This window comes from Mytilus californianus, unplaced genomic scaffold (genome assembly GCF_021869535.1).
Source record: "Mytilus californianus isolate M0D057914Y unplaced genomic scaffold, xbMytCali1.0.p SCAF_3, whole genome shotgun sequence".
Taxonomy (NCBI): domain Eukaryota; kingdom Metazoa; phylum Mollusca; class Bivalvia; order Mytilida; family Mytilidae; genus Mytilus; species Mytilus californianus.
The window spans coordinates 7,720,028-7,734,124 of NW_026262679.1; the positions used below are offsets into that span (position 1 = coordinate 7,720,028).

Genomic DNA, 14,097 nt, shown 5'->3' on the forward strand with positions numbered 1-14,097 from the left:
TTTGTATATGTAAGAGGTTTCTTCATGATTAAGCACAAGCGACCAGACTCAAGCTAGCGAACAATAAGCCAGCGAACAATAAGAAATACGCACCAAACTGATCATGCTAAAAACCGAAGAATTGCATTAACATGAAACGTTCTTTGAAATATGATGACAATCATTTCCAGTAGGAAGACGAAATGCAATACATTTTTACAAAGATCGACTATTTATTGAAAATTATTTATTTATTTATTTATTCAAAACAACATAATTGTTCTTGACCATAGGGCATCTCTTATAGGATTTTCAAAATTCCTTTTAGATTCTCCTCTCCCTTTTTTATTACCTTTGAGTATAAATGGTTTGTCTTTATAATCATGATAACAGTGAATAAATAATAAAAATAGACCATGATACTTAACTAGTGTAAAGATAAAATTAAATCCACATGCTTATATGCTTTTGAAAAGAAAACAATATACCTATTTTAGTACGTCAAGTACATAATTTTGCAGTCGGAATTATAAGTTTAAGTAAACGCTAATAAATATCCACAGTTTTCGTTAGGAATAATTAAAAACTGGCAATTTATTTATTACATTTCAATAGGAAATATGTTTTATGTAACAATGACACACACGTGACACCATTATATGAATGGATATAAAGATTTTAGCTAATTTTAACAGACAAAATTTTCAAATCAAAGCTTTTCAAGGAGGCACATTTAAAAAAAACTCGGGGAACAGACGGAAAAAACTAAATCAGAAGAACAATTTCTTTACACTGATTTAAATAAACAAGAAAAGGATGCATCTACAACAATTTTAACATTGGAATTATAATCGGAGAAACGGTCCAAAGTTGAGGTATAGTGACCCAACCCCCTCCCTTCTTTAATTCGTACAAAAGTCCCCACGGCAAAGCTTGTGTCTACACTAGGTACAAATGATAGGCAATTGCCTAAGGTTGCCTGGACCCAAAGACCAAGGTGGGTAAAGTTACTGAACTTTCATAATTGAGGTCAAAAGTTGGGGTATGGTGACCCAACCCCTCCCTTCTTTAATTCGTATAAAAGTCCCTACGGCAAAGATTTTGTCCACACTAGGTACAAATGATAGGCAATTACTTAAGGTTGCCTGGACCCAAAGACCCAGGTGGGTAAAGTTACGGAACTTTTATAATTTAGGTTCAAAGTTGGGGTATGGTTACCCAACCCCCTCCCTTCTTTAATTTATAAAAAAGTCCCTACGGCAAAGCTTTTGTCCAAACTAATTGCCTAAGGTTGCCTGAACCCAAAGACACAGGTAGGTAAAGTTACGGAACTTTTATAATTGAGGTTCAAAGTTGGGGTATGGTGACCCAACCCCCTCCCTTCTTTAATTCATAAAAAAAGTCCCTACGGCAAAGCTTTTGTCCACACTAGGTACATATGAAAGGCAATTCCCTAAGGTTGTCTGGATCAAAAGACCAAGGTGGGTAAAGTTACGGATCGTCTACAATTGAGGTCCAAAGTTGGGGTCGGGTGACCCTTCCACCTCCTTACTTTAATTCATAAAAAAAGTCCCGTACGACAAAGCTTTTGTCTACACTAGGTACAAATGATAGGCAATTGCCTAAGATTACCTTGACCAAAAGACCCAGATGGGTAAAGTTACGGAACTTTTTTAATTGAGGTCCAAAGTTGGGGTCGGGTGACCGTACCACCTTCCTACTTTAATTCATAAAAAAGTCCCTACAGCAAAGCTTCATCGAATTTCTTCAACTGAGGTCCAAAATTAGGGTATGGAGACCCCTCCCCTCCCAATTTTAATTCTTAACAGATTCCTATGGCAAAGCTTTTGTCTTTTGCCCAGACCAGATGGCCCAGGTCATGGCCCAGGTCATCCGATGAATAATCTTATGTTTTTCTTTACATTTCTTGAAACAATGCATTGCAAAACATTTTGTTCCAATTTGGAAAAGTTTTCAAACATTTTATTTTTATTGGGCCAAAACCGGGCATCGATGCCCCTACCTCTTTATTTTCGTGGTTCACCTTTTCCCGCGAAATCAAAGAAAAAAATATATCACATGAATCTACGGTACCCTACTAGAATACAGACCACATTATCATTATCGTTATTTGTCGGAGTCAGAATTTTTTTTCGCGATCAATTTTATTTAGATTTTCAACACTATCAATCAAATTATTTTTCCCTTGAAGAATTTTTTATATTATAAAATAGATGCTTAATATTTTTTTCGCTATTTAAATTTCCTAAAATGTGTTTTTTAATATCTTGAAACAACTTGTAGTGAACACTATTAGTAATTTCTTATGTTCATGCTATTTAGAAAATAATCAATTTCTATTGTAATGAATAACAATGGACTTTGTTTTCGGGATGTAGAAGTAGGGGTTTCCAGAAACACCGCTCGTCACACCCTGTGGTCAAAATCCATTGTTATTCGTAACAATAGATCTACTCAATTTACACTTGTTTCAGAAATAGAAACTATGAAGTATAACAATAGAACTGGGGTGTAATTTATTGATTAATTTTAGTGATGTAAGGACTTTCTTATAATTTGGGAAATATTGAAAAAAAAGCGTTATAGATATTAGGTAATACAACAGTACAAAGAAAAGGTAGGCATTTTATATGTTTCCTGATTGTGAGTATGACTGTAAATCATATTATATTTTAGTGAGTAATTATTTTTTATTTACAATTTAAATCAATAAATACATTTGAGTTACAACTAAGTCTATTTCACAGCCAATATTTTGGTCCGGGTTTTTAAATCAATTTATGTTCTTATTCAATACTTCAAACGAACATAAAGCATTTACAAAGTAAAAACTCAACACAGTTTTTGGTTATCAGCTCGCCCCGACAGCACAGAAAGCTTATTTTTATTATAAACAATAAACAAATGTCCAATTTGCTGTCATCGACCGCTGCCATCACATATAAACACAATCTACAATAGAAAAATGTTCTATAAGTTGAAGAAAAAATCATTTCGATTTACATACATGTATTTTATCAACTATTTTCTACATAACATACTGATTCACATTCCTATGAAGTCTTAATAAAAGGGGTGGGTGGGTGGGAAAACGAACCTTTTTGTCGGATAGGCGAACCTCGAATGACAATTCTAGATATCTTATTATAATTTTAGCGCTAAAATTCTAGCATGAAGTTATCATGATTGATATAACTTAAACCGGTAATAACTTACTGATGGTCCAATCAAATTAAACATAAACATGTTTTGATTTAAACACACGTGTTAAAAGTAAACAAATACACGTGTTCCCGAGTAACCTTTATAAATACATTTATGTTCTTATTCAATACTTCAAACGAACATAAAGCATTTACAAAGTAAAAACTCAACACAGTTTTTGGTTATCAGCTCGCCCCGACAGCACAGAAAGCTTCGATTGATAAAGAAAGGGACATAAAGAAAAAGGGGGGACAAACAATATAAATTACAATCCTAAATTCTTAGATACTGACAATCTGTTGAGTATACTCTCTTTAACATAACCATCTTTGGCTTTATCACTTTTCCATCTCCCGTGTTTCTTAAACAACCGGTCATCTATTCCAGCTTCTGCCGCGGCAGTAGCTCCTCCTGACCTCAAACTATGTAAGCCAAACTGTTTTTTATCAAGACCTAAACTGTCAAGTGCAGATAACAATAACTCTCTGGCTCTGGTGTAAGAAATATGACTACTCTTTCTAAGTTTGTATATATTCAAAGATTTACAATAACAAATAGATCTAAAAATAAAATCATTCGATTCTTCAGGAATGTTAGCTAACTTTAGATAACGCTGAAGTACATCTACCGGGCATGTAATATTCCCTGTTTTTGAAATGACAACATCTTTCCCTTCCCTATATACATCAGTTTTACTCTTGACTAAATGAAGTGTAAGGTAAGTAGGGGAAAACTGTATATCAGACCTTCTCAAGTTAGCTAACTCGGAGAATCTTAAAAAGCCAGCATAGGCTAATAAACACATACATGCTATTCTTACATCTTTTAAATTACAAGTATTATTAGCATATTTACATACAATATTTTTCAAAATATGCGGTGTGATAGGTTCTTTTTTGACAACTGAATGACCTATTTTTCTATGAGCCCCTTCAAGAACAGATGCAACTAGATTATTTTCACTGGGATCAGCAACGCCAGCTAATTTATGTGCCCATTTTATGGCGTAAAAAGCATCATTTAATTTTGAAACCGATTTTGCAGTTTCAGACAAATGAATTAAATATAAAGAAATATGTAAATGAGATGCTGGCAATGGTGAAAAAGAATATTGACTAGTCCACTTACACCATGAATTGAAGGCATATCTATATTTCTTCTGAGTACTCGCAGCCTTGGACGAAAGAAGGAATTCTGGTAACTGTTTGAACAAACTGCTGAGATCATTATTAGAGGCAACTTGTGAATTAAAGTCTGACCAATGTCCTACTGAAAAAATATCTGAAAAACGTAAAATTGCAATAACATTTTATATACATATACAGAGGACGAATTATTAGCATATTTCAGATTTCTATACACAGTAAAATATAATATATATTCAAATATTTCAACGCCAGCTACAATATCTTTATAGATACTAGGGCCATAAACTGTAAAACAAATTACCATGCCTGCTAAAATATCATTATAGATACTAGGGCCATGTCAAATAAAAAACCAAGCCTGCTACAATATCATTACCGATACTAGGGCCATGTCAACATAAACACCCATGCCTGCTACAATATACATATACTAGGGCCATGTCACAAACAGACCATGACTGCTACAATATATCTATATATATAATAGGGCCATGTCACAAACAGACCATGCCTGCTAAAATATATCTATATATATTAGGGCCATGTCTAAGATGCATCTAGCAAAACAGCCAAAACTGGCGAACCAAACGGTTCAATTCCGAATATCGTATTCTTATTCGAACCTTGCTTATAAATACCATCAGTATTTTTAAACACAATAACATCTTTTACGTAATCTTGATAAATCAGATGTTTATCGAATATCAAAGGCCAGAATGCAGCAGAAATCCACTTAGGCACAACTAACGTGCCTCGAGCTTTACAAGCTATAATGTGTTTAATCGATCGTATCACAAGATTAATTGGTGGAACTAGCCAATTATTTTCATTGGTCCAAACTTGAGAAAATGCATCAACTGCTTCAGAATCAGGTTGCCAAAATAAGGAGTTAAATCTCATAACTTTTCTATTTTCGACACTTGCAAACCTGTCAATCGAATAAGGACCCCACATATCATTTAAAAAATTGAAAAATATATGTGTGACTCCCCAGTCCTCGAAATCAACCATTTTGCTGATATAATCAGCCTTTTCATTTTCTTTTCTGGGAATCCATTGAATGTCAATTGATATTCCTTTTTGAATGCAAAATGAAAAAATAGATTTTGCTATAACATGAAGATTTTCTTTCATACTTCCCGAATTAACAATTTTGACACAATTTTGATTGTCAGTAAACCACTTTATAGTTTTTCCTGTGAAACTATTCTTAAAAGAAAAAAGGGCCAACTCTATAGCTTTCAGCTCTCTCCATGTGGAGCTTTGTACCGTTTCACTACATGTCCACATCTTATGGAAAATCTTATTTTCTAATTCAACGGTGTATGCACCAGCGGCAATATTACTAGCATCTGAGTATATGACAACAGAAGATTTACTGTAATGACATAAATTACGATAGTTAATCATGGTGACATTTTCTAACCAGAACTTTAACTCTGATAAAACCTCGACGGGTTTGTACCCTGTAATGGGAATATCCCACCCAATTCTACTTTCAATTTCCATGTAACAGAACTTTGACATAATTCTAGCCACATTTCCGATTACGGGAGTCATAGAAATAATTCTACCTACAACCTGAGCTAAAGATCTAGCTGTAACATAGGGAAATTTAGCCAAAATTACATTCAATGAGAAAATCAAATCGTCAACTCGACGTTGAGTAATAGATAATTTGTATTCTTTCGAGTTCCAAACTATTCCCAACCATTCTAACTCGGTAACAGGTTTAAAAACAGACTTCTCCTCGTTAATAAGGAAACCAGCATCAATCAAAGACCTTTTTACGAAGGACGATTGCTCATTACATGTATTTTCATCTGGACTCATGCCAAATCCATCATCTAAATACAAAACAACTTTTATACCGTTTCCACGCCAAAATTTTACTAGTGGCCTCAAACATTTAGTAAAAATGTACGGACCGGTAGTAATTCCGAAAGCTAAAACAGTATAGCAATAAAATTGACCTTCCCACTGAAAACCTAAGAAAGTCTGTTGCTGTGAGCATATGTCTAAGTGAAAATAACCAGATTTTAAATCAAACTTAAACAGATACATATCTTTGTCAAAATATTGTATAGCTAACTTCCAATCCTCAAATTTTATTTTTTCGCGCTTTATGTGTTTATTCAATTGACTCATATCTAAAATAAGTCGTTTCTTACCGGACTTTTGAGTAGCAACACTCAATGGATTTACCACATATGGTTGAAAAGGCACTTTAATTACGCAACCTATTTGAACTAAATCTTCAATTGACTTTGTGACAAATTCAGTATTCTGCCGTGCTGATCTATTATTTCTGTGGTACATTTTAAAAGGTGTATCTATAAATGGAATAACATAACCATTTTTTATTGTATCAAGCACAAAAGGACAAGCACCTATATTTTCCCAATACTTTACATGACAAGCTAATCTACCTTTCACCCCTTTAAATTTATCATATGACTGACAATTTTCAAAATATTGAACTTGATCTAAAAAAGATTCTATATAATCGTTATCAACAAAACATGTAGAAAATTGGTCATTAATAGTGTCTAAATACTTATCATTCACAATGACTGGAGAGTGACGTTCAGGCCCTACTTTACTACTTCTGGTAGGTTGTGGAGTTGCTGTTGGATGACCTGAGACTGGCGAGAAGAGGACAGTTTTTTCTCCAGTGGCCTTGTTGCTTGCAGTAGTGGCACGTGTCGATTGAGCAAGGCTCACGCCTTGCGAAGCTCCCACGAAAGGGCTGTTGCTGATTACGTTGATAATGCTGAGCGTAAGCAGGGTTACCATAAGATTCCGCAGGTTGTTGACGAGGCGGATTTTTTGGGTAAGGTTGCTGGCGAGATTTTGACTTCTCCTTGGAGGTACGGATAGCTCTGGTCTCAGCTTGTCGTATCTTTCTCTCATCTTCAGAATCTGAAGCCACGGCATTGGATTCGTATTCCCTAACGGTTCCCCAACCAGCAGGGGAAGCATCAGCTATGCGTATTTTCTTATTACGGCTTTTGATCTTATCAGTTATGTCAAGAACTAATCTATAGGCTTGAGTATTGGAGTTAGGGATGAATTTTGAAAGTTTATTAACAGTGTCTAATAATTCCTCGTTAAAGGTGTACTGAATTCTGTTTCCTTCCCCCTTAAATTTTAGAGTGACGTCCTCCTTAATTTTTCTCTTAAGGCAATCTTGTTCTTGTATGAGTTCAGATTTCAACTCACCTAACTTGCTGTCTAAAATTGTCTTAAAAAGCTCTACAGTATCTACCAAATCAGACGACTTATCAGCTGCTTTATGAATATTAGGTGGCGGTAAACTATTATCTCCTTCGAGTAGTATGTCTTCATTCAATTCCAGACGTGGAGAAGATTCGGACATTTTACCAAGTGGCGATTTAAGAAAAAACGAACCTTTCTGTCGGATAGGCGTACCTCGAATGACAATTCTAGATATCTTATTATAATTTTAGCGCTAAAATTCTAGCATGAAGTTATCATGATTGATATAACTTAAACCGGTAATAACTTACTGATGGTCCAATCAAATTAAACATAAACATGTTTTGATTTAAACACACGTGTTAAAAGTAAACAAATACACGTGTTCCCGAGTAACCTTTATAAATACATTACTATTTTATTATGTCATAGAAATGTTCAAATAAAATACCTTACCTTTAAAAGTTTTAAATATATTCATAACTTAAATAAAATTCCTGAATTTTTTTTTATTTTATCGGAATATTGGAAATAACTATTCTTCCCAGCCGCTGGTCTAGTAATCAGAGTTTTGGAAAACTAAAAATTTAGGTTATTTTTATATTAAAACTTTTTCTTTCTTTTTATTTGCATTGCTTTAATTTTGTTTAAGTCTTTAGTAATTTGAAGTTATTAATATTTTCATAATAACATTAAAGGTACAAATTTTACTGCACCAGTACACTTCAACTTATTTTGATTTTTTTGTTTGTTTCACAAATTCAACTTTTAGTCAGTTTCAATCACTGTGTGATTAATCCTTTCAGTCTGATTTATAAATGTGCTTCGGGGCAGTTGTAACTCATTTATAGAAACTCTTTGTTTTAATCTGTAAATAGACCCAAATAATAGGATAATCTCTTACTACGAACGGAACATGATTTACATTCATTCTTCACAATTAAGTGACGTCAAATCCTACAATTTCATTGGTCGAGAGCACTTTGCTATATTCTAAACTAAGAAATACTTAAAAACAAGGATGCATTTTATCCCCTACACCTTTTTCCGTTTTAATGACTGATCTATGCGATATACTTAAGGAGGCAAATTTGGGTATTAGCATCGCTTCTGAATTAATTAACTGTCTTCTTTTCGCTGATGATATTGTCCTGTTAGGAAACACGATAGATGAGCTACAAACTCTTGTAAACATAGCTCATAAATTTGTCTCAAAATAAAGCTTAAAATTTAATTCATCAAAGTCGAAGGTTCTGGTTACAGGTAAAAAGAAAGACTCAAATAAAAAATGGTACATGTACTAAGGGAATGATCTCAATGAAGAAGTAAATGAATATAAATATTTAGGCATATATTTTTCAAGATCCCTTAAATCTACGTACCATATAGAGTAGTACCTGAAAGAAAATTTTCAACGGAAAATTAATCATGCAATTTGTATTTTAGGTGAACATGGGGATTTTAATCGTATAAATTTTGGACATTGTCTGTGGATGTCGGCTATTCGACCATCACTGACGTACGGGTGTTCAGCATGGTTCCCGTCTTCCCAGAGATGTACCGAATTACTAGAAAGTTTTCAATATAAAGTGGGAAAAATTATCCTAAACAGAAAAATGAATATCCCTAAATGTGCGCTACTAGCTGAATTTGGCTGGGAATCAATAAAAAGATTTATGGATAGACAAAGAATTGCATACTTCGCTAGATTAAAAAACCTGCCTGATAATCGTTTGTCTAAAATTATCCTAAATGAAATTATAATTTTAAAATGTAGTGAATGGAAATATATAGAAAATATCGAAATTATTCTATAGACTGCTGGCCTTGACCATTATGTAAATGAAAACATAAACGTTAATATCTTTAATAAACTTTATGATAACGAAACGACAAATACACAACTATCCAATATTTTAGAAAAGAGTAGTTTAAACTTGTACCAATCATTTGTGGTTGTGAAACGTAAGCAATTATATTTATCAAACGTTGCCGACCTTCTCTCAACGAGGCTAAAATTTTTGGCAAGAACGAATTGTCTGCCTATAAATGCCACGCTCCAACGGATGAATCTTATAACAAACAATGAGTGTCAGTTATGTTACTCAAATGCGACCGAAAATATTTTTCACGTTATGTTAGGTTGTCATTCTTTCTCGTCTATCAGAAAAACAACATTTACTGACATACAAGCATGTTTCGATATTTTAAAAATGGATATCTGCTTTTCAGAGTTGCCGCCCTTAGCACAAATACAGTTCATGATAGGTGATCTGGAACAAATCTCTTACAGACGTTATGAATGAACGCTCTTTTTTACTTTATAAAATTTCAGTTGTATAATATCATGAACTGTGTGCGAACGTTTTCAGTTTTAAGGTTTGAGTTTTTATGTCTTTTATGGACGACAGATAGATTTCAAATAATATATGAATATGAACTTGTTACTGTTATGTATTATGTTATTTTAGCGTTAATGTAATTATTAGACTTTTGAATATTTACAAGTATCTTGTACCATGTTTTACTGCAATCATATACGTTGTTTGTAAATACTATATAGATTTAAGAAGATGTGGTATGAGTGCCAATGAGACAACTCTCCATCTTAGTCACAATTTGTAAAAGTAAACCATTATAGGCCAAAGTACGGCCTTCATCACGGAGCCTTGGCTCACACCGAACAGCAAGCTATAAAGGGCCCCAAAAAGACTAGTGTAAACCATTCAAACAGGAATATGTTTTGATGATGCAGGTGTCAGTCCCCCGCTGGCGCTTGTTCCCGTTGTAAAGGCGTAGTTTCAAAATAACATATATATGTTGTGTACAAGTTATCATTTTGTACAAATTATAATTTGTATTTTGACTTTGTACAAATTGTAATTTGTACAAAAAGTGCTTGTACAAATTACAATTTGTACAGAATTTGACTAAAATTCACTTCTAACTTGTACAATATTTATAGTATGGCTTCTGTTATTAATAAAAAAAAAAAGAATTGATACACACTATAGAATTTTTAGAAAAAATGCTCCTAAATGCCTGTGCTTTTCGACTACGTCTAATTCTTTGTTATTCATGTTTAAAGGTGAGTGATAAGGTTTTGCATTTTTACGGGAAATAATCATGGTTTTAGTTATCTTAGGGTTGAATTTTACAAGCCATTTCTGGGACCATTCGTGAATTTTGTTCAGATCGCTATTGAGAATTTCGGAAGCTCCTACTTGATTATCAACAATTAAATATAGACTTGAATCGTCACCAAAAAACTTAATTTGGGCTTTGAGATCAGTGACTATGTCCTTAATAAATACCAAAAACAAAAGAGGACCTACTATAGAAACTTGTGGAACGCCAGCATTAGTGGACAACCTGTCAGAATTTGAACCATTTACAACTGCTCTTTGAGACCTTCCATTCAAACAATTTTCTGTCCATTTAAGTACGTTTCCAGATATACCATATCTCTGTAATTTAATGAGAAGACTTTTATGCCAAACTCTATCAAATGCCTTACTTATGTCACAGAACACACCACGTGTTTCTTTGCCACTATCCAAAGCTTTTCCAATATCATTCGAAATATCTACTAATTGATTTACGACAGTCCCCCGCCGGCGCTTGTTCCCGTTGTAAAGGCGTAGTTTCAAAATAACATATATATGTTGTGTACAAGTTATCATTTTGTACAAATTATAATTTGTATTTTGACTTTGTACAAATTGTAATTTGACTAAAATTCACTTATAACTTGTACAATATTTAAAGTATGGCTTCTGTTATTTATAAAAAAAAAAAGAATTGATACACACTATAGAATTTTTAGAAAAAATGCTCCTAAATGCCTGTGCTTTTCGGCTACGTGTAATTCTTCGTTATTCATGTTTAAAGGTGAGTGATAAGGTTTTGCATTTTTACGGGAAATAATCATGGTTTTAGTTATCTTAGGGTTGAATTTTACAAGCCATTTCTGGGACCATTCGTGAATTTTGTTCAAATCGCTATTGAGAATTTCAGAAGCTCCTACTTGATTATCAACAGTTAAATATAGACTTGGATCGTCACCAAAAAGCTTAATTTTGGCTTTTGGATCAGTGACTATGTCAGTAATAAATAAATAAAAACAAAAGAGGACCTACTATAGAAACTTGTGGAACGCCAGCATTAGTGGACAACCTGTCAGAATTTGAACCATTTACAACTGCTCTTTGAGACCTTCCATTCAAATAATTTTCTTTCCATTTAAGTACGTTTCCAGATATACCATATCTCTGTAATTTAATGAGAAGACTTTTATGCCAAACTCTATCAAATGCCTTACTTATGTCACAGAACACACCACGTGTTTCTTTGCCACTACCCAAAGCTTTTCCAATATCATTCGAAAAATGTACTAATTGATATATACAGCAGAGCCCCCCCCCTTGTGAAGCCTGACTAGTTTTGCGTTAAAATATTATTCTGTCTTAAGTAATTATAAATATGTTTATAAATATAGCGTTCCATGCATTTTGATAAGACACTAAGAAGAGATGAAGAGATATGCAATTAAAAATTAAATATTACAATTAAAATACTGATACCCAGCCAAATTACTTACTTATGAGACACTTTAAAAAATAACACATATCATAAAACAATTAAAACTTATGCATTAAAAATATCATTACACACAATACCTTCTTCGATAAAACATGTGATGTAAAGTTTTTGCTAAAAATGGTTGAATTGCATCATTTGACATTAGGAAAATAAATTTGTCCTGTAAATCAAGATCGTTAAAAGTCTCACAAATATCACCAGATTTTTTTCATTAAATCATATCTTAAATCTGCATAAAAATGGCACCCTAACAAAAAATGTTTTTCATCCTCAACACAATTCTCTGTACAATATATACAAGTCCGCTACAATTGTTTGCACCTGTCCTAAGTCAGGAATCTGATGTTCAGTAGTTGTCGTTTGTTGATGTGGTTCATAAGTGTTTCTCGTTTCTCGTTTTTTATATAGATTAGACCGTTGATTTTCCCGTTTGAATGATTTTACACTTGTAACTTTTGGGGCCCTTTATAGCTTGCTGTTCGGTGTGAGCTGAGGCTCCGTGTTAAAGACCGTACTTTGACCTATAATGGTTTACTTTTATAAATTTTGACTTGGATGGAGAGTTGTCTCATTGGCACTCATACCACATCTTCTTATATCTAAGTACGCTCATTTAAAGAAATTTTTGGCTTGGTGTATCTAGCCGTTTCAACTGCCAGTGGTAAACAGCCACTTCTAAAATTTGACAAAACACGTCTATGCTGCATACTACGAACTAGTTTTACATAAGAACTAAATCCTAAAACATTTTTATACTCCCTATAAATACGTCATTTATTACCGTTACATTCATTTCTGTCAATAAAAATTTTTCAACCCACTCATTTTTGTCGAGCCTGCGACTTTTGTCGCAGAAAGCTCGACATAGGGATAGTGATCCGGCGGCGGCGGCGGCGGCGGCGTTAGCTAACTTCGTAAAAGCTTTATATTTTAGAAGGTGGAAGACCTGGATGCTTCATACTTTGTATATGGATGCCTCATGTTACGAAGTTTCCGTTAGTCACAAGTCCAATGTCCTTAACCTCATTTTCATGGTTCAGTGACTACTTGAAAAAAAAGTTAAGATTTTTTGTAATGTTAAATTCTCTCTTATTATAAGTAATAGGATAACTATATTTGGTATGTGCGTACCTTGCAAGGTCTTCATGCCCGTCAGACAGTTTTCACTTGACCTCGACCTCATTTCGTGGATCAGTGAACAAGGTTAAGTTTTGGTGGTCAAGTCCATATCTCCGATACTATAAGCCATAGGTCTAGTATATTCGGTGTATGGAAGGACTGTAAGGTGTACATGTCCAACTGGCAGGTGTCATCTGACCTTGACCTCATTTTCATGGTTCAGTGGTTATAGGGTTATAGTTAAGTTTTTGTGTTTTGGTCTGTTTTTCTTATACTGTATGCAATAGGTCTACTATATTTGGTGTATGGAATGATTGTAAGGTGTACATGTCTAGCTGGCAGGTGTCATCTGACCTTGACCTCATTTTCATGGTTCAGTGGTCAAAGTTAAGTTTTTGAGTTTCGGTCTTTTTTTCTAATACTATATGCAATAGTTCAACTATATTTGGTGTATGGAAATATTTTATGATCTATCTGTCAGTCACGCAGGTTTTATTTGACCATGACCTCATTTTCAAGGTTCATTGCTCAGTGTTAAGTTTTTGTGTTTTGGTCTGTTTTTCTTAAACTATAAGCAATAGGTCAACTATATTTGTTGTATGGAAGAATTGTTAGCTGTACATGCCTGCCTAGCATGGTTCATCTGACCTTGACCTCATTTTCATGGTTCATTGGTCAATTTTTAGTTTACTTGGTTAATGTTAAGTTTATGTGACAGTTGTAATAAAGCTTTATATTTAGGACTATCAACATAATATCAATGATTAGTAAAGAAGGCGAGACATTTCAGCGTGTGCACTCTTGT

At 33.7% G+C, this 14,097-nt stretch overlaps 1 protein-coding gene across 4 annotated transcripts; it reads right to left on the minus strand.

Moving 5' to 3' along the window:
• Nucleotides 1–2,791: 2,791 nt before the first annotated feature.
• On the minus strand, nucleotides 2,792–7,413 carry LOC127733907 (integrase/recombinase xerD homolog). Of its 4 annotated transcripts, XM_052243362.1 has the most exons (3): nucleotides 6,524–7,413; nucleotides 4,333–4,485; nucleotides 2,792–2,952 (listed from the first exon to the last, which is right to left on the minus strand). In XM_052243362.1, exons 1-3 carry the CDS (start codon nucleotides 7,332–7,334, stop codon nucleotides 2,936–2,938), a joined length of 981 nt encoding a protein of 326 aa, XP_052099322.1. In that variant the 5' UTR covers nucleotides 7,335–7,413; the 3' UTR covers nucleotides 2,792–2,935. The 4 variants fall into 4 exon arrangements, 3 of the variants coding, with proteins under 3 accessions (XP_052099322.1, XP_052099321.1, XP_052099320.1); XR_007997280.1 differs by having other exon boundaries at nucleotides 4,333–7,413; XM_052243361.1 differs by lacking the exon at nucleotides 2,792–2,952 and having other exon boundaries at nucleotides 3,092–4,494; nucleotides 6,914–7,413.
• Nucleotides 7,414–14,097: the final 6,684 nt, after the last annotated feature.

Excerpts from the sequence above, each read along its gene's own strand:
- LOC127733907 (XM_052243360.1), bottom strand. The coding sequence starts at position 7,334 with ATGCTTCCCCTGCTGGTTGGGGAACCGTTAGGGAATACGAATCCAATG. Across the intron at positions 4,486-6,523 it reads TGTTGCTACTCAAAAGTCCG|ATATTTTTTCAGTAGGACAT; the intron begins GTAAGAAACGAC and ends TACGTTTTTCAG.